We start from the raw sequence: 19,566 nt of genomic DNA, 5'->3' as shown, positions 1-19,566 counted from the left end.
GATACCCCCTGCATGTCAAAAGATGAATACTGTATGACTGACATCTTTATAAACATTATGTCAGCGAGCACTTTCACACATTTCAGGCCCAATGCTGAAGGTCTGAGTGCTGGTTGTTCCTGTCAGCTGTTATATTCATCAGAAAACTCCTCCGTCCCTGACTGAACAATGCGACTTGATTACGAAAATGTCTCAAATATGTACAGAAACAATGTTCTGACTATTTAAAATGTGATTTAGAGGTAAACAAGTGCTGAGGGAGACTGTGAAGCATCCCTGTTGCTCAGAGGTGAATAAATCAGGTGCATGAACAGTTTAATTGCCCTTTCAACTATTAATGATGCCCGTTTAGATTTACAATGTTGACATATTCATAAACTCAAAGTGCTGACATTACTGTGAAGGCCCTAAACAACGTCTCCACGTTGAGTGTGTGTGTGTGTGAGAGAGAGAGAGCGAGAGATATTTGACATCAATCAGAAAATGTGATCATGCGTTTTGCGTCCTCTTTACGAGTGCGTAAAACCTGTCGCTCTGTTAAAGCATAAAAACCTCTTAATCCTTCGCAATAAATGTCACAGTAGGTGTAAAAAAATGAGTTTGGGAAGTGTTTGGTCATCGATTAATGATTAGCACAGCAACTTCCGCATCTGCTGCTTCCGTGTCCAAAACGTCCCCGTCGGCAGACGGTCCATCAACGCCTGCAGCCAACTTCTACCAGCATGCGTCCGATCCCGGAGGAGCTCACCACGCTGATCTCGGGTAAGATCTCCGAGTCGTTGTTAATTGTGTGCGTGCGGGCTGCTTTGTGCGTTTTTGCTGCGTTTTAGAGGGTTTGTTAGAAGAGGAAGCTGAGACTCGGCGTGTGTAGTTTTCAGTCAGCGACGCGCGTGCGTCCGTGCGTGACTGCGCGTTGTGTTTGGAGCGGTTAGGTGATCCCCAGAAGCCATGCTGGAGACTTGACCACCAAATAAAACGACCCAGGTGGCGGCTGTGCGATCGCCTGACCTTTGATTTGCTTCCCAGATCTGGAACTTTACCTCGCTGATGGATTAAAGGGAGAAAACCTGAGCAAGAAGGCAAAAGAAAAGAGGGAAGCCTTCATCAAACGGATCAAAGAGGTCAAGCTGAGGTGTGTCCACTTCCGGGTTTCAGAGGTCAACAATATGAGACCTCAGCTTGCTAAAGGGTATTTACTGTCTCCCCAACAGTTTCCCACAAGATTTCAAGGACAAATGTGAGTTTAAAACATCCTCATATTTATGTTATTATCCTGTCCGTAATACTCCAAACCATCTCTCGCGGTGCATGTTTTAGTTATGCATGCTCTGGATTTATCAGGGGTGTAAGTACATCAATATACTAAGGTACTGTGCTGTTTAATGCTGTGAAGTGAAAGTAAATATTTTATGAAAACAGATGAGACCGCAGCCAGACGCCTCTAAGGCCAACAAATATTGTAGATTAGATTGAAATATTCAACATTCTTGTCCTTCCTGTTTGGTCCGAAAATGTTAAAAAACTGAGGGCCCCGTGCTCACAGGGACACAAGCGCCCGTATGTTACAGCTTAATTTGCATGGCGTCCTCTAGTAGATGCAGAGGACTCTGAAGAAGACGAGGACTGGGACAGCAACGAGGGGGGGTCGCTGCAGTCTGAGCGCACGGACAAGGATGAGGAGGCCTGCGAAGGTAAACCACAGCCCCACTTAGCATATGTTCACTTAGAAAAACTGCTAACAAGCTGCAGAGTTTTGGCCTCTAAAAATTGCCTCCTGGCAAGAAAAGATACTAATCTGTGGTTGTGCTCTGTGGAGAAAGTGACTCTGAGTGGCACAATGAGGGAGACATTCCAAGTGTAACTTGGCAACACACTTGGGAAGCAGTTTAGGGGCACATATGTTACTCCCACCACCTCTTTCACCCCACCCCATGGACAGCTAGAGCATGCTTTATTGCTCAGCCAGAGTCAGGGCGCTGAAAATGGCTGCTGTTGTTTGGGGGGGTGGGGTGGGGGGGGAGCATTCAGCATACAGTAGCCTTAGCCATGTATGAACTATCGTGGCAATATTTAAGATTTTGCATTTACTTTTCATAACAGAGTGTCTGGGAAACCCTTGTGTAATGGCAATTAGGGGTTTGGGGTTTATGGGCTGTGAGCAGCTGCCAGCTTTATGGCTGCTCTTTTACACAAAGCAACTTTGACACAGCGGTCAAACGTTTGCATTAAAGTTGCACTCAAACAAACACTGGTTTACGTAGCCTAGCTTAGCCTTTGCTGTTAAGATTGACATCAGTTAAATACATGTGGTATTTAAGTTTAAATTTGATGGATTAAAATGGAGGCTAATAAGCTAAGAGAGACTTCTGAACTTGCTTTGTGGGGGTTCCTTCCTTCTTTTGCAGGTGCTCAGCAGGCCCCGGCTGTGGCAGCTCAGGACCTGACATCTGTCTTTAAAGCCGGATACCTTGAGAAGCGCAGAAAAGGTCCATATCTGTACTGTTAATGAGCGTAATAATGAGCCTTTTATCCTCCACATCAGAACTGTGACTCGAACTCATTCTCCTCTGGATTTGCCTCCACAGATCATAGCTTTTTTGGCACTGAGTGGCAGAAGCGATGGTGTGCTCTAAGTGGCCAGACTTTCTATTACTACGGCAGTGAAAAAGGTCAGTTTACCCTGTCTGTTATGAACCCGGACTCCCCCTTGTGTTTTGGAGTCGATCTGTCCAAACTCTAACATTTTCTCATTGATTTTCCCTACATCAGACAAGCAGCAGAAAGGGGAATTTAACATTGAGGGCTACAGAGTGAAAATGAACAGCAGCTTACGGAAAGACTCAAAGAAAGACTTCTGCTTTGAAATCTCAGCTACGGACAAGCGGAGCTACATGGTGGGCTGGTGTTTTTACACATTAGTGCCTTTGCCTGTCCTTAGCGCAACGAAAGGGTTGAAAAATAGATTTTTCTATTTGACTAAGAATTATTAGAATTATTTGACTAAGTCAGCTGTTGGGTGGAAATGTACGTCACAACCCTTGTTTTTCTCTTTGACTGCAGTTTTGTGCATCATCAGTGAAAGAGGCAGAGGAATGGGTGAAGCAGATTGACTTTGTTTTGAAAGGTCCCAACGCTTCATATCACAATCAGATGTTTCTACAGCAAAATTCCTCCTCGCAAAAAAATAAAAATCCGATTTTTCTGCGTCCAGATATGACAGGCATCATTCCTGAAGAAGAAGAGGAGGGGCAGGAACTCTACGACGATGTGGGGCAGATGGACGAGATCTACGAAGTGCTCCCAGGTCTGATCAGACGTATATTGTCCGACAGATTTGGAAGATATTTTATTGATCAGTTTTAAACTGGACAGTCGATCACTGCATACACTGACCAGCCAATGTCTTCCCTTATTTCACCAGAGGAGGACATGCCAAGCCCTCCTCCAAAAGTGGAGCCAGTGAGCAAACCTCCTCCTCCTACTCCTGCAGGTAGCTCTTAGAACAATGTAACGTATCTACAGAAGTTGGTTGTCTCTATTTTTGTGGCTGGGAGGAGAGCTGGCTCTCGTGATCACAGCTAAAAGAGTGAAACAAGGAAGTTTGTGTCATTGCTGTCAACTGAAAGTTAACCAATGCTGGAAATAACATCAGACTGACTTCCTTCTTCATGTGACACTCTGAGCTAAAGTTCTACCTGAAAGGAGATCATTAAAAGCAAACATTCTAATCACATTAAGAAGCAAGTTTATGCCCTGCCCGTATCGACGATGATAAACAAGCTTTTTAAATGAATACTAATACGTTTAGGACTCTTTCTGTTTAATCAGTATTCAACATGTTTTGTTCAGTCGTCTTTTCGATTTACTGTTATGTAATATAGTGCGGGATTATGAACAAGATTGGTCTTTTCATCTAAACATGGCTCACCACTCACACTGTGTCACTCTCCACTGCCACCTATCGGTGATCGGCCAGTGTTGCTGGTTCGTGGTTAAAGGGCTATGTAAAAACCAGATTTCAGACCTCCTCTTTGCAAAACAAATCACATTGTTTGTGCTCATCTTTCCCATCTCTTTCCAGTTGATAAGAGCACGGACTATGCCAATTACTATCAGGGCCTGTGGGACTGTATGGGAGACCTACCAGATGAGTTGTCCTTCAAGCGTGGCGATGCCATCTACATCCTGAGCAGAGTGAGTTATTATTTATAGAGAAAATGTTGACCCGAAGCACGGTTAAAGCAGGATTAACAAGCTGAAGTGGTGAGATGAGGTTTGTACTCAGAGCGGTTCTGCTGGCCTCAGACCACCAAAACAGAGTTATTCCAAAGCCCTCAGAGTGTCTGTTCATGTAGTTTACTGGCAGCATCTGGCCCACTGCCTGGAGGTGCAGGACTGATGGTAACAGGCCTGCTGGGTTTGGGTCTCTCTCTGGCACCGTGATGGGGATTAGTTGTGTCATGACGGAAACTGTTTTAGTGCTGCTGGCCCACGTGGGGCTTAGCTGGCACACGGTGCCATTCCGTCGTAGCCATCTGGACTTTTTCAAGTGCACTTCTGCTGCTGCAGCGGGATGGAGGTGGGACTGGGAGCGGCACCTCTCTCTCTCTCACACACACCGGCTCCACCCACCGCTCCCTCCATACCAGGTGACGACGTGTAGTAGACGCACAGTTGGTCTGCCAAATGTGGAAGAACTCGGGGACCTTTTGTAGCCCTTCCTATGGAGCCTGTTGGTCAATGTCCAAATCCTATTGTTCAGGAATCCAAGAAATGTATACGTTTTGTCAGATGCACATCGGCCCTTCATATGTATGTGATTCTTTAACTATGAGAAGTGGACCTTCTCGACTGGCTGTTTCCTGTCCGTTTGCTTTCTATGGAGCGTGGAGCCAACCATGACGTGATGGCCGGGCCCCTTTCCAAGTTCAAGCCTGCCATCTAGTGGCACCGACTAGTCATGACAATTAAGGAACCCACGAGCTGCACATTAAATCAAGATTAGTAATTTCATCGGCTATTGCTTATGAGACTCTTATTCATTTAATATTCACAAATTAACTTTCGTCAGAATGTAAGAAAAAATACCAAACACTTTTTAATAAGAAAAACGTAAACCTGCTATTTGTGTTCAACAGCTTCAACAGTGGCTAATCCCCACACACACAAAAATCAGTGTTATTGATCTGATTGACTGAGCACTGAAGGAAACAGACAGACAAAGCAGAGCGGCCCATCAGCGCTCAATAGCCAAATGCCTGTTTATGGCTCCCTCTTCACATGTGGCAAAAGACCAAGACTCAAGTTGCCTTTTCACTCAGACTGGGAGTGCCATTAGCTGAAACCTTGGTGTTGGGGGTTGTGGCCCGCTGCGAGGGCAATGACCATAAAACCTGTCTGGACTACAGCAGCCAGCTGCAGTGTAAGGGACGGTCGACCTCAGCCCCCCACCTCACCCCCCCAGTCATTCTCCTTTCTCTCACTTCCCCTGCATCCCTCCCCCATTCCTTAGACCAGAAATAGCAGTGGTGTTACAGCTGCGAGACCCCCCTGTCAGGACCTGGGTGTTGATTATAGGGCCTGACTGAGAGTGTCGGTTGTCCGGATATGGTCAGCCCGCCCCGTTGCTCCATGCCCCCCCACCCCCTAACCTCCAACCCTCGAGTCACAGCGCATAAAACTAATGGAAAGATGTAACATGTAAGTGGTTGTATGAGCAGATCAAATGTGGAGATGACCTGAACGTCTTCCTGCTGTCAGCATCATTCCTGCAGATCTGTTCTTGCACTGTTCCTGATGTGTCAGCTGTGGAGCTTTAATGTCCTACAGTGATATTATCCAGGCTTTAGCTTTAGTGTGTGTGTGTGTGTGTGTGTGTGTGTGTGTGTGTGTGTGTGTGTGTGTGTGTGTGTGTGTGGTGTGTGTGTGTGCGCCATTAGTCTGCCGCAGCTCTCAGGCATGAATTCTCTAGTTGTGTTTTCCAAGCTTGCTCACGTGCGTCTCGCTTGCCAGTCAGGAACCAACAATGAGGTGTTGATGTTTTCTGAGACAGGCTGCAGGAAGTCATAATGGGCAGCCGCGCACGTGCACACACGCACTCGGCCACTCGCTCTCACACACACATCATCGTGTCAATCTGGAGGACTGTTCCTCGGTGGAGGGGGGCCGGCCGCTGAAATGCCATTTAAACCATATGAGTCATGGAAGGACTGACGTTTCCTTGTGATGTTTGTTTTCGGATAATAAAATATCGCGTCTTTTTGTCGTGTTTATTATTTTGCAAAGTTGTGGCATGCGCAATATGTCAAGGACCTTTTCATCCGGCGTGATGAATGTCCCCCCATTTGTCTGATGCCGAGTTATGATTAATCTCATCCATGGCACAACTGTACAGCTTTGATACCTTTTTCCTCTGTGTGTGTGTGTGTGTGTGTGTGTGTGTGTGTGTGTGTGTTTGTGTGTGTGACGCCGCTCTCTGTCATAACCTGGCTCTTCCACCGCAGCTTGCTGACAGGCATTTGGAGACATTACATGTCACCGGGTGGCAGATTTGTGTGTGATGAGCTTTACATACACTGAGGGATTTATTTTCTGTGGGTGTGGGGTGGGAATAAAAGTGTGCTGTCTCAGGACTGATGTGCACAGATGGGAAGGCGGAAATATGTGCCGCCTTTGATGGGATGTAGGTGTCTGAACTGTAAATTAAAAAAGCATTTTATGCTTAACTGAGGGAAATCTCTGACCAGATGAGCTCAGCGGCGCCATCCGTCATTCCCGCCATCTTTTAATTGGCACATTTTAATGGCTGAATGTCCCGTTTAATATTTGATAATTTGCCCTGTTACTGGTTCCATGATTTAAGAGAGGACTGTTGTGGCTTCTCCAGGAATACCAGACCTTTGGATGGTGGGTTGGAGAAAAGAACGGCCAGATCGGAATCGTCCCTAAAGACTACCTGATGGAGCTTTACGCCCTGTGAAACACCTCCCTGGGTAAGATGCTCCCATCTGTACCGATCACAGAATTAGGTTCATTGAAAGATGATTTATATATATAGATGACCGTAAATAATTCCTCTGCTTTTTTATGGCTTTTTTGTGTCGTTCTTAGGAGCCGCTCCCCCCATGTGAAAATTCTTATCGGTTGAAAGACTCATTTATGACTGAAATGATTTAATGGGTTTGGTTTTTTCATCATCTGCACTTTGCACCATTTGTATTGTTAATACACAAGAACATTTCATGATCTCTAGTTTTTCTTTGGCACATTGAATAAAAATCCACATTATGCAGTTTTGTTGCAGCCTCATTTTTAAAAAAACAAACAAAAAAAACAACTAAAATATCAACCTATGTTGAATATGCCAGACAACCAAGCGCCCTTCAAATTGGTCTAATCATTTTTAATTTTCTACTTCAGAATTTGGAGTCATGGGGAAGCTGTTTTCATGCGTTTTCATGCTTCTGGTTCCACCACAAGGTGGCGGTAGTGGTCCCACAGGTCATATATAGCATAGCACCAGAATATATGCACGCAACCTCTAAAAAAAACCCCTGTGTTTACTAATCTGATCAGCACTTTTGTTCCACAGTCAGAGGGATCCTTTCTTATTTTTTATGGCGCCTGGGAGGCTTTTCCGGGCAGAGGTTCGGTGCGCGGCAGATGGTTATCCGTGCTGTGCCAGTGAAACGGCGGAGGTGCACTAATAAGACAGACGACAGAGAGCAGGGATGCTTATCGCCCTCTGCGGGGCTGTTTGACAGCAGGCGTGGCAGCGGGGCACGTCCCGCCGAGGTTACATACATACCGCACACATTTTTACAGCCATGCACATTTATTTATTTTTGATTATTGTGATTATTTTACAGTAACATGCTCAGATTTGGGTTTGGCTGCAGGCAGAGGGGGAAGCGTGTTTCCTCCTTACATTCCTTTTCTTCTGTTGCTGCTTATTTTGTTCCCGGTGAGTGATTAGTTATCCTCTGTCCTCTGGGTGACATTCAAAGCCGACATAAATCGTCTTTATGGTATAGCGCAGTGATAAAGCCTCTCTGCTAATTGCAGATGTAATGAATTACCATAATTAGTTATTGAATATGCTACACTGGACACGGTGAGGAAGCGCTTTGTTTTAGGACAGGATGGAATATGTTATTTGGTCAGAGTATTTCTATATCACTATCACTCTGTGGAACGTCATCGTTTAGCCTAATGCGATTGGGTGAATTGTGTTGAGCTGTGGATATAAAACAAGACCAGAATTTACTCTGATAATCTCTGATCTTCCTTAATGCTTCCTTTTTTTACTTTTTTTTCTTTTTTAAATATTAGACTATCCCCCAGGTTTCCCAAGGCAACTAAGGCTAAATATTACCTCTCCTTTTTATGTTCTGAGGAAGGATTTCCTTAATGGATGTCAACTACACCTCCATCCCCCCACATTACAGTTTGACAGCCATATCTTCAGAATATACAGGTCCTTTTATTGCAATTTAACAACAAGATATAATGTTTCATAGATAAATGCCACCGTGCCATTAATTCAGAGAGCACTAAATTACACTAACGATACCAGAATATCACTAATTAATACTCATGGCCATAAAGGAACACTTTCGCCAGCCAAATATATAGATTGCACTGCTGTGTAATAATAAATAAACTGCAATTTTGCTGAGAAAGGTTTTTTGGATGTAAAATGTGTCCCCGTTCACGACAAAATTCAATCATACTCCTTCTATGCAGATGATTTGCTGCTGTGTTGTTTTAATTCCAGCGCAGCTTAGCCCTGTTATTATGTGTTGACACACTTCCTGGCTGAAGAACCCTCAAAGTGTTATTAATGCGGCCGTGCTCACGGCGAGAGCTGCTCGTCTTTATTGACTTTTATCATGTCCCATCACCATTTCATCACCCTTGGGGTTGGCGAGGAGGCCCGAGACTTGATCCGTACCACTTTACACGGGTATTTTTGATCAAGCTGTCAGCTGTTTCTGCTGCTCTTTAACCGGGTCACTCGGCCGTAGATCACGCCCCAGCCTCATGGAGAGTTTCTGTCAGGAATAGCGCCGCTTTATTTATGTGGCATCCCCTGGCATTTTGCTGTAAATATGTCACACCTCCATCTGGCCCTCTGTCAGCGATCCATTAAAGCCTCTTCCCTGGGTCTAAATCTTCAAATCAGAAATAGACGTGTTTTTACAGAAAAAAACCTCGCAAGTCACTCTTAAATGAGGTCAGTTCCTGTTAGAGTAATTCACGGTGGCCGTCAATCAGAGGTTTCCATGGCTGCAGGTGTGGAGATGATGTATTTAGAGGGAAGGCTAACAAAGATCATGACCGCCATCTTGGAAAATCATCAGAATTCACATTACTGCAACTCCAGTCTTGGTTTTTTTTTTTTTTTTACTCCTTCAGTGATTTTTGTTTAAAAAAAGAAAATAATGAGTGGGAGAGCGGGGTTAATAACGGGCCAGACGGGTCATTTATTACCACATCCAGCTCTCGGACAGTCTCTCCTTTCTACTTGTTAAGTGCATTTTGTGGGCTGCAGGAAGCGGTCCTCACTCTGCCCCTGTCTGGGCTTGGGAAAATAAAAAACCCACCATTACTGGAGGATTCTGGTTTAACAACGTCATCTTCCTCCCCCAAAATGTTATCTCTGCTAGATGTTGCTCTGAGGAGCCCCTAAGGTTGGTCTCACCTGCAGAATCCATCGCTGCTGCAACCACGTCTCATGTTCCAGGTCACAAAGTTGGCTCTCCAGGCTGTCAGTCATAGCAGATCTATGCTCTGATACATCATTCGGGATAAATCAGGCTTATCAAAGTGACGGCTGTTAGTTCACCTGCTATAAACATCTCCCCGCTCCTCCCTTGTGCCCCATCTCCACGCAGATTATTTACAGGCGTCCCTGTCCCTGTTTACTCTGTTGTTGTGGCTCTAATATCAGGTCAGTGCTAGTGTTAGTGAGGTGAATAATGACCCCGAGTTCACTGAGATATGAGTTTGTAATCCGGAGGGGTCAGAGAGTCCAGAAATGATCTGACTGTTGCTAGCTGGGTCCCCTTGACGAGCCTCTCAGGCCAAACTGAATACTCTCCATTTCTCATCTTAACCCCCCACAGAGTGAGACACTGCTGGTTGTAATGACCCCGCATTCCGGTTGAGGCGGCGTCTCAATGTCAGCTCTTAATATAGGATTATTCCATTAGACAGGAAGTAGAGGTGTGAAGTTTGAGTTATTAGGAGCTCGCTGCGCTGACACGTGGGACATTACTGCGAGCGTCGGCTCTGCATGTGTCCAAACACAGGCCCTGCCAGGCTAACCTGAGCTAATTTAGTGACAGAGAACATGTAGATGTGTGCACGTAATCTAATATTACATCACCTGGGAAAGTTTTTTGTTAATGCAATGGGGTATTTTGGAATTGCACCACTCGGAGCTCCGGTTGGTCATTTGAAAACTGAAAGCATCTTTTTTTTTTATTGTCCAGAAATATGTTGAGTTAGTGACACAATATTTGCTTGGATAAGAAGATGGACAAGAAGAGAATGTCGCGACAAACTTTATTTTGTTATATTATCCAGAAGAAAGGTTAAAGTTGAAACCTTTTTCAGGGCATTTTCTAATGAATTTATAGGACATTTTGAGGACATTTTGATTTGGTGAGCCACGTGATTTTTACATCCCGTTAATAAACTTGACACGGGGCTATTAACATACCAATTTCAGATACTCATTATGGATGTATTACATGAATAGCAGGTGGGGTCGTTGGAGTAATTTGTGGTTCTATGCAGATACAGAGACCCTGTCTCCAGAAGACAATCCCAGTCAGACAGGTTCCAGTGTAGACAGAGGAGAATTTAGGCCCATCATAAAAGATTTCTCCTTTCCTCTTATTTCACTTGGACATTTTTATGTTTTTTTTTTCTTCCAACCTCTCTGCAGCCATGAGCTGCTGATTTACACACCCTGGCAGGAAGGCGCGGAGGCCTCGAGAGACGGTGCCCTCTACCCCTCCATTTTTTACCCTCTTCTCTCTCTGCTACCGCCGGGCGTCTCTCTCTCATTCAGGGGACCTACAGCTCCCTTTCCTCACCTCTAACAAGACATTACTCACACACAAGACTGTTGCCTTGTGCCAAGACACACAGTCATATGGTTGCTTGAAATGCATCTAAAACCCTCGAGGTGTATCGCAGCATTTCGGTCTTCTTGCCAAAGCACATCGATGTTGTGCTGTTGTACCACAAACCTTTTTACTCCACACTTTTATTTCAGGAAATCACCAAGCTCCACCGTCCCGGTTTTGGCCCCAGGTGCATGTGTTGACAGCAGAAGAGCTTGTTGCACACTGGGATGATCACTCTAATGAACAATAGATCCCTCATAATTCAGTTAATTTCTCTCTGATTGATTTAGAGGGAAAAACAATCCTGCATGGTGGAGAATGAGACGTTTTCTAGACTCCTGCAGGTGTATTTTGTTAGCCTTTAAATATACTAGAAACGTACATAAGGAGCGATATGTGACATATGCAGGGGGCTCTTGTGGGCCATAGGCTTCTGGACATTTTGTGGCCCTCAGTATATCACTGCTGGCGTGAAATGTGGGAGACCTCGCACATGTTTGGCAGAGGCGTACGTTATTAACGGTTCAATTAACCCCGGACTTGCACGTCATTTACCGTCCTCTACCATCTATCTCTAATGAATGTGATATATAGGATACACATTACTATAGCCTGTGCCTTATCATATAGATGTTGATGGTATATAACTCTTTCATTCCTGTAGGTGGCCTCGGCTGCCTATTGACAGCAGGGGTATTGACCCATCCTCGGTCCACTAGCTTGCAGGCAAAAGAGATTTAAATCTCTGTACTGCTGAATTCCTAATGGATTCTCTCACCCTTAGAAATGCACAAACAGTGTAGCTTATCTTCCTTGTTTTTGACTCTGGCTCAAATCAGGACTTCATACCTACATTCGACACAGGAATTTGGTCCTTTCCTACACATTAAATTGATTTTAACAGAGGGAGTAGTAAGTCAAGCATGAGATCACACATATGACCTGCTGCATGACAGGCCGAGGGGGCCAGAACTGGATGTGGGCATCTCCCCCGGGAGCCATTCCCTTTTGTCTAATCATCTGCTGTTTTATGTGCGAAAGCCAAGCTTATCACTTCAGCTCGATCATTTAGGGATATCGCGGAAAATGCGATATCGGGTCAGATTCATCCGCCTGATCGAGATCCCTGAGATGGCCCTCGTCGGGTTTACCTGCTCCTCGGCTCCGTTTGACCTTTTGGGGAGTGGGTCTCGCAGCACAGAGAGGGGAGCTGTCAGACAATCGATCGGATGGGTTTAAACATGTCAGTGTTGTCATGGCGTTAGAGCTGCGCTGACAACCTAGGCTGCAGTGACTCAAGGTTAACAGCCAGTGGAAAAGAGTCACACACCATTAAAAAGAGACAGAACAGTAAACTCATTGACAAATGCATATGTGATTTACTCAGCCCAGAGCACATCCATTATCTTTATGGAGGCTCAAAATCCAGCGACATCACTTGTTAACAGTTATGTGATATTGCATAATGTGCAATTTCAGCATGTATGATAACCCCAGGCTGCTCCAGCAATAATACCAGCTCTGATATACCCTTCACATTTAAGATATTTGAGCTTTTCTCTCATTAAAATAGGGCTGTGTTTGAATTTGACTTGATTCATCTGGTAACTTCAATGAATTTTAGGGCTGAGAATTTAACAGAACTTGAGCAAACAGCAAACAGAAAATGTGACAACTGTCATGGCGATGTGCTCCTGGTGACAAGAATAGAAGATGAATGTAGAATGTTTCATGTGGAACCAAAGGTAAAATGGTGGGCAGCAACATCACCTCTTTTGAAGGGAAGTCCTAATTTGAGTTTGTGGGTTTCCCCCCCTGTCCAAACCTGCGACGCTCAGGTCCGAAGTGACGTCGCCTCCCTGATCTCTATTGTCTCTCTGAATTTATAATGAATACCACATCCCCAGCTAATCTAATTAGCTGTGCAGATGTGTCAGTGTGCTGTCACTCTGCTGAATGGTCATTACCTCTGCATAAGCGTGGTGCTGCTCACTGTGGGAGTGTGTATCCAGCACACACACAGAGTAGCTGTAATGAACAGGCTCTTAAGAACACAAAGACAAAAGAGAGAGGTAGAAAAGGTGACTTGTCAGTGCAGCTGGCATTTTGTTCAGCAGGGAGCAATAAAAGCTGTCTACCTGGTCGCCTTCGCAGACAGGAGCGACTCCCCAGAGATCCCACAGGACCTCCTACCAACCAAACATCTGACAAGGGGGCTGTCCGAACACTCTACAGAGACCCTATTACAGATCAAATGGCCGAGCGCTGTAGTGGCCACAAGATGACACCCTTCCTGCACTTTATTCTTTATTAGGGGGAAGCTTGGCGATATTAAGTCACCACAGCTTTGCGATATTCTATTGTAGTGGAGAAAACACTCACCCTGAGTGACCAGAAGTCACGATGCTACTGTGGAGGTTGGTTTATTAAAAATAGCAACTGTCAATTCATGGAACACAAGCGGAGGAGGGGGGGGGGGGGGGGGTGGAAGCAACACTACTGCCATCTACAGGAAGATTTTAGCACTACAAGAACAAAATGTAAACAATACTTTAACGATAGAGACGTTACATTTCACTCACTATGCACATTTCATTGTTTCCACAATGCACATTGTAACGTGTGAAAATTGTGCCTGAAAAGTGCTGGAGAAGAAAGTGCTGGGTAAAAGGTAAAGTTGATCCTTGTGTCCTGACAGATTCATCGGATCAGGTCTGATGACGACTGTTTCATTTGGAGCCAGCCAGACAGCTGAGATCAAGGGAAGACGTAGTTTTCGATTCCGCTGTTGCTAAATCTTTAATCCAAGGTTGCGGTTCTCTACACTCGGAGCTGAAAGAAAGACAAAATCAAAGAGGAACGAGATTAAATAAATATGTAGAACCGGGGTAAAAAAAACAAACTTGCAAACATCTGATGTAAGATGAGCAAATTTTAAAAAGAGATTAGATATGATAGATATGATACGTTAGATATGATTTATTTTAGTCCTTAAGTAATTTTGGGACCAAAGTGTGACAGTACCAGTCTGAGTCACTGTCACAGGACGTGCTGAGGCTATTCTGCAGATCTTCTGTGGAGTGGAACCGTCTGAGGCCGTAACCCTGGACCGCCTGGACCACAGAGTAGTGGGTCCTGCCCGCAGCGCAGGCCTCTATCTTGGACACGCTGAGCTGCGTCTGCAGGAAGAGGTGCAGGCAGCTGTCGGACAGCAGCAGAGGGTCCTGGAGGATCCTGGAGAAGATGGACGGTGAGGAACCGCTGTGCTCTGTATTGAACTGTTTGTTTCTTGTGGAAACGCGTGACGTGTGGAATCTGGTGATTCACCGGTTTTGTTCTGTTTGTGTGGCAAGGTTCATGTATTGATCAGCCGGGCTGTTACTCACTCTTCCAAGAACTTCTGGAGGCCTACCATCCTCTCGGTGATCTGCTGTGCATTGTTCAGGCTGAAGAAAGGGTTCTTGGGGGGCAGGTCTGGAAGTTTTGTCCTTCAGTGGGAAAAGAAAAAATACAGCGAATATTCAGCGGAAAAAAAAAAAACAGGAAAAAACAAAATGTTTTTTAAAATTACAGCTTACGTTGGCATGGAATTCGCTTTGAGCTTCTGTCTGAACCACACAAACTCACTGTACCTCCTTCTCACACATGAGATCTTCTTGGTGAAACACACGCTGGTCGTCTGGCACAGAACATCACAGTTATGCGATGGATGGGGAGAAAACAGTCGTTCCTTTCATTTACTCACGTGCAAGCAAATTTCATAGTCTATGTAGGCATGCCAGAAGTCGTTCTTCTGTAGCCGCGGGTCCCGCACCCAGATGCTGACGACCTGCTGCATGGATGAAGAAGTCAGAGGAGACACTGAACTGAACATTGTGAAAAAAAGGGAAGTTTTTATCGGCAGACAACGGAAGTAGATGAATGGTAGGAAAACCCCACTGAAACGCCCAATATTTCTAAAATGGTTGTTGAGCTTCTGATGGTTTTTTACCTCAGTCATTTCTGTTTGTTCCTTCATAATCCAAAGATTCTAGTTTACTGGCAGTCAGACAGAAAAAAAATCCCTCGCTCCTCTCGTAGTACCGGCACCTTTTATTTTTACATTTTATTGTCATGGGACAAAGGTTTCAAAATAAACTTTGGCTCCTCCCCTCACTGTTACTCTTACTCAGCATTATCTGTTCACCCCAGGTGTTGTTGTTTCTGTTATATAAGTTTAAAAAAAAAAAAAGGACAAAAACAGGGTTCAGAAAACGTTTCATTTATTCACACAGACCATCGGTGGACATACAGTAAATCAGTAGCAGGGGTGTTTTAGGGGGTTAAAGGCTCTGCTCAGTGGTTGGAGATTTGCTGACGCAGGACAGTGCTACAGACAGGGACTGGTGCAATTCCTGGAAGACAATGCCCTGCAAGACTGGACCGTTGCATGGCTAAAGTGCTACATTCTACAATCTTGGTATTCAGTTACAAGTGCACATAGGTTCAGTTCAATGGTCGCACGTTTCAACAATTTACTAAATGAAAGTATTTTCCATTTGGAAACACTACAAGCTTTTGAGCAATTTGGCCAGAAATGTAAAAAAAAAGAACATTTGGTTTACAGCAGCTGATTAAGGGGAATGGGGGTGTGTGTGTTAAAGCACTTCACATCAACCACAGGGGTCACACAGGGATACAGTAAAAGCTTTAACTACAAATACAACACAAAAAGTTTCAACATTGTACAAACTTTTGTTTTAGCTTTGAGTACAGACAGTGTCAAACACACACTAAACAACCAAGATCTCTGCAGCTAAACTGGACAAAAAAACGGCGCTAAATGATGCACAAAAATCCCATTTCCACAGTGATCGTTTCTGCTCGCGCGGGACCGAATGCTGCTACAGGTTAGCCTGACCTCAGACAGGCTGCTACAAGGTTGGAGCTCGTCTTTGCTGCCAGGAAGAGGGACTGCACCGAGGGCGGCGGGGCTTCGGCACCAACCCCGCTGTGGACGCCGCACCCTGGACGTCATTACAGGTGCAAGACTCAAACGTCAACTGAAAGGGGGCGTAGTGGGGAGTGTTTGATGGAGGTTAAACAAAGCTTCAGGTGAGAGCAAAGCTGCCAGCTCGCCCCGCTGTCACTGCTCCTCATCGCCGCAGTGCCAAGTTAGCTTCCGCTCGTAGAAGTCGATGACCATCTGGGGATACCGGGCGCTGGCTTCACGGGCCGGCAGCAGGGCCACGTCTTCGGAGTTCTTCCTGTGGGGAGAAGCACACAAGATATAATTACATGACAGAAAAGTGAATGCATTTAATTTAAAAAAACCCAGAATATCGCAGCCATCATTTACTGACAAGCTCAGATGATTTCTCTTCAATATGGTTCATCGGGTTTCCCTTCCCCACTCCTGTAAATGACACGTGTCCTGAAAATGCCGCTGCCGTGGCATTTCTTCAGGTTCACACGTCAGGGCCCCGTTTTCAACGTGAGCGACACATTTACAGTCACAGAACCTTTTACCCACAGTGATTTAAAAAGGCTGCAGAAAAGAGGAAGCAGTTACCATTTGATGAGGAACACCAGCTCGCCCTGCCGGTCTGTGGAGCCGATGATGCATTCAGGCTCCGGGTAGCTGCTGCGGTCGCTGTGGGTGTCTGAGCGCTCCTCGTCTGGCTCGGGGACGACGCCATCGCTCGGGGGCCGGGGCTGCACGCAGGATTCCAGCATTCAGGAAGAAACCACAGAGATGAATTCACTTCTTTTTTTAAACTGAAAAACAGGTGCAGATTTCACAACAGTGCAATTTAACTACTTTGTTTCTTTAACGCAGAGGGACAGTGACGTCAGCCACCCACGTGTGCCCTTTAACTTCAGTTTTTAGCCCCCAGAGGCAGGAAAGGCAGGTCCAGCTTAACTTAACGTGAGTCTGAGCTCATTTTTCCTTTAGGAATCTGTGTGAGGAAGTTTTGTTATAACACGGAAACATCTCACCCACACACACTCACACAGACACTCCGCCGCCGTGTTTGTGCTCACACTCACAATTTCCGTCTCCTGCTCCGTCATTTCTTCTTTGGGCACAAACTCCTGTCCTTCCTCAATCCCGTCAGGGAACGGCGTGTTTCTCAGGAACTCCTCAATGAGCTCAGGACAATCCAGGTTGTCCTCAGGTTCCCACGTGTTCTCTGCACTGTAGGACAAAGGGAGGGGGGGGAGGGGTCAGTTAATCATTACACACACACACACACGTTTGCACACATGGAAGTGCAACGCCCCACTCACTCGGTGAAGCCCTTCCACTTCAGGAAGTACTCAACTCTTCCGTTCAGAACTCTGCGGCGGATGATTTTGTCCACCGCAAACTCCTGCACCACCGCGGTCTCCTCGGTCTTCCTCTGCTTGGCGGTCTGCTTCTTCCTCATCCTGCCGTCAACGACAAACACAAGGGCGGCGGGTCAGGAGCGCATTCCAAACAGTTTGCAAGCGTTCGTTAGAACTCGACACTGGCGCAACGAAACAGCGCGTTTTTTTGCCCAGTTTGGAAGTGCGCAGGAAACATGGCAGCGAGGCTCTGGAGCAATGACCCGCACACATACGGTACTCCAGCTGCCCCACCTGCTGTTCCTACGCTTCTTTACTGTTCTTCCAACCCGCACATACTCACGCCGTTCAATGCGTGTACGTGCACGATCACAACAGAGTCGTCGGTCGGTTTAGGAGTTATCGTGTGCCAACAACAGGCAGGAAACGCGATGGTCGGAGCATTGTGCACGTACGCTGTCGCTGTTTACTGGATCTCCGTGGACGGATGCACAGCCGCGGTGCTGCTCGGAGCCTATCGCCGGGGGGTTTGTGTGCACGCACGGGGCGCTGGATGCCGTTTTCAGCGCGAATGCGACGATGACATGAGCGAGGCAACTTTTGCTGATGCTAATGACTTCAAAATAAAGATGGCCGTGGATGTACGGAGGAAGTGGTTGCCAAGGGAAAAGGTCATGCCAGGAAAACCGGGAAGAGAGGACGGGGACGTGCACGCCTCGTCCACCAATGAGACAGCAGTGCGCTCGTCCGTCCCCCCCAGTGAAGGAGACCGGAACACTCCTGCCACCCATGGGCGCCAGAAGGGAATGACAGGGACTGTTGCCCAGCCTACCTGGACAATGGAAACAAGCTTTTTTTTTTTTTTTTATTAAAGTGGCTGCGATTCATTTTCGAAATTGGCAAAAAGAGAAATCTAAAAATAACATTTGTTGGTACTGTGATGCAGCATTTTAAGTTAAAAGTGTGGCACTCATGTCACAAGACCTCCTGAAGTAAACCCACTGGATGATTGGATTTACAGCTCCCGTCTGGCCAATAAGAAACCCGAAAGTTCCTTATTGGGTCTCCATTTATCCAGCCCACATATCCGAGTTCTCCCTTCTTTTCTTTTTTTTAACGAGCGTTTTCAAACTTACCACTAGGGGGCGTTGTTAACCCTTATTGAGAGCAGGAAAACCAACGGTTCTCCAGCGACGGATTCACGTTTTAGTTCCATCTGATGGTCTATTTTAATCAAGCAGGCAGTCTTAAGTAAGACCGGCTACATTTGTTCATGGATTATACTATATCAATGCATTCAATTTGGAATGAAAACACTGCACAAACGCTCTGTTGCCGGGAATAAAATCAGCAGTGATATCTCATTGCCCTGAAAGAATTAATGCTTCCCTTTAAGTTCAATAATAAAACACAGGGGAAGCCCACGGGGTGTGATTAAAACTGGGTTCAGTGGGGGAAAAAAGCCTGCGGATGCTCGGAAAGAAGATGAATGCGATGTGGGTTGTCTCCAGAAAAGGGATTCATTGATCAAAGTCACTCAGAAGTGAGCTGTGGCCATCAGGAGCTACGCGGTAAAGCTAAGGCGGACTTTCATTTTTCATCAGCTCTTGATTTAAATGGTCAATCCCCTCTAAAAGGAACCTGCTCACTTTGATTTCCCAGCTGTGGCTGCATGCGTTATTGGCATTATTGGGGTCCCTTTAAAGACATAAATTACAATCAATAGAGTTTTCTTCTTCCTTCCTCCACAAATGGTGATATGCTGGAGTTACCCTCCAACTCTGCTTCTTGTTTAGTAATAGCTCCCTTAGTAACACAATAGCCTTTAGGGTCAAGCTGTCAGTGCAAGTGTGGGAACGTCAGGATGGCCCACAGTGGGCTCCTGTCGCGACCGCATCATTTCTACAAATACTTCAGCAAGAAACATCATCTGTTTCCAACTACCAGAGGGCCATAAAAAAACGTTTAAATGACATCAAGTATTTGTAGGAGTGAGAGAAAATATATACCCAACATGTGTGAGTAAATCAGGTTTTATGATTTGCATGTGTGTGCAGCCTACATGACTCAACATTATGCAACCCTGGAGCGACCGGAGGCCTTCTTTTTGTAAATGAAA

General features: G+C 45.7%; 3 protein-coding genes across 6 annotated transcripts; 1 reads left to right on the top strand and 2 right to left on the bottom strand.

Moving 5' to 3' along the window:
• The first annotated feature begins 616 nt into the window (after positions 1-616).
• Positions 617-7,291, top strand: skap2 (src kinase associated phosphoprotein 2). 2 transcript variants are annotated; one of them, XM_057045329.1, is made up of 13 exons: positions 617-762; positions 1,027-1,132; positions 1,212-1,237; positions 1,596-1,691; positions 2,406-2,486; positions 2,586-2,669; positions 2,770-2,894; positions 3,061-3,124; positions 3,212-3,304; positions 3,422-3,490; positions 4,082-4,194; positions 6,887-6,992; positions 7,111-7,291. In XM_057045329.1, exons 1-12 carry the CDS (start codon positions 723-725, stop codon positions 6,977-6,979), a joined length of 990 nt encoding a protein of 329 aa, XP_056901309.1. In that variant the 5' UTR covers positions 617-722; the 3' UTR covers positions 6,980-6,992; positions 7,111-7,291. The 2 variants fall into 2 exon arrangements, with proteins under 2 accessions (XP_056901309.1, XP_056901308.1); XM_057045328.1 differs by having other exon boundaries at positions 1,593-1,691.
• A 5,203-nt stretch (positions 7,292-12,494) lies between these two features.
• Positions 12,495-15,266, bottom strand: snx10b (sorting nexin 10b). 2 transcript variants are annotated; one of them, XM_057045332.1, is made up of 6 exons: positions 15,130-15,266; positions 14,884-14,970; positions 14,717-14,817; positions 14,525-14,626; positions 14,163-14,372; positions 12,495-13,970 (listed from the first exon to the last, which is right to left on the bottom strand). In XM_057045332.1, exons 1-6 carry the CDS (start codon positions 15,154-15,156, stop codon positions 13,868-13,870), a joined length of 630 nt encoding a protein of 209 aa, XP_056901312.1. In that variant the 5' UTR covers positions 15,157-15,266; the 3' UTR covers positions 12,495-13,867. The 2 variants fall into 2 exon arrangements, with proteins under 2 accessions (XP_056901312.1, XP_056901311.1); XM_057045331.1 differs by lacking the exon at positions 15,130-15,266 and having other exon boundaries at positions 14,884-15,033.
• A 117-nt stretch (positions 15,267-15,383) lies between these two features.
• Positions 15,384-18,165, bottom strand: cbx3b (chromobox homolog 3b). Of its 2 annotated transcripts, none has more exons than XM_057045334.1 (5): positions 17,791-18,165; positions 17,409-17,549; positions 17,169-17,316; positions 16,690-16,832; positions 15,384-16,384 (listed from the first exon to the last, which is right to left on the bottom strand). In XM_057045334.1, the coding sequence occupies exons 2-5, from the start codon at positions 17,546-17,548 to the stop codon at positions 16,264-16,266; spliced, it is 552 nt and encodes a 183-aa protein (XP_056901314.1). In that variant the 5' UTR covers position 17,549; positions 17,791-18,165; the 3' UTR covers positions 15,384-16,263. The 2 variants fall into 2 exon arrangements, with proteins under 2 accessions (XP_056901314.1, XP_056901313.1); XM_057045333.1 differs by having other exon boundaries at positions 17,903-18,163.
• Between the last annotated feature and the right edge of the window lie 1,401 nt (positions 18,166-19,566).

The sequence above is a fragment of the Takifugu flavidus genome, chromosome 10 (assembly GCF_003711565.1).
Source record: "Takifugu flavidus isolate HTHZ2018 chromosome 10, ASM371156v2, whole genome shotgun sequence".
NCBI lineage: Eukaryota > Metazoa > Chordata > Actinopteri > Tetraodontiformes > Tetraodontidae > Takifugu > Takifugu flavidus.
This window is presented reverse-complemented; position numbering and strand designations above follow the sequence as displayed.

What these genes read in the sequence shown, in the direction of transcription:
- cbx3b (XM_057045334.1), bottom strand. Translation starts at nt 17,548, where the DNA reads ATGAGGAAGAAGCAGACCGCCAAGCAGAGGAAGACCGAGGAGACCGCG. An exon ending in AAGTGGAAGGGCTTCACCGA is followed by an intron (nt 17,317 to 17,408) that starts GTGAGTGGGGCG and finishes TTTGTCCTACAG; the next exon opens with TGCAGAGAACACGTGGGAAC. An exon ending in CTGGTGTTCCTCATCAAATG is followed by an intron (nt 16,385 to 16,689) that starts GTAACTGCTTCC and finishes TTCTCCCCACAG; the next exon opens with GAAGAACTCCGAAGACGTGG.
- snx10b (XM_057045331.1), bottom strand. Translation starts at nt 15,012, where the DNA reads ATGTTCAGTTCAGTGTCTCCTCTGACTTCTTCATCCATGCAGCAGGTC. An exon ending in CTCCAGAAGTTCTTGGAAGA is followed by an intron (nt 14,373 to 14,524) that starts GTGAGTAACAGC and finishes CATCTTCTCCAG; the next exon opens with GATCCTCCAGGACCCTCTGC. An exon ending in TGTGACAGTGACTCAGACTG is followed by an intron (nt 13,971 to 14,162) that starts GTACTGTCACAC and finishes TCTTTCTTTCAG; the next exon opens with CTCCGAGTGTAGAGAACCGC.
- skap2 (XM_057045328.1), top strand. Translation starts at nt 723, where the DNA reads ATGCGTCCGATCCCGGAGGAGCTCACCACGCTGATCTCGG. An exon ending in ATCAAAGAGGTCAAGCTGAG is followed by an intron (nt 1,133 to 1,211) that starts GTGTGTCCACTT and finishes TCTCCCCAACAG; the next exon opens with TTTCCCACAAGATTTCAAGG. An exon ending in ACAAGATTTCAAGGACAAAT is followed by an intron (nt 1,238 to 1,592) that starts GTGAGTTTAAAA and finishes GGCGTCCTCTAG; the next exon opens with TAGATGCAGAGGACTCTGAA.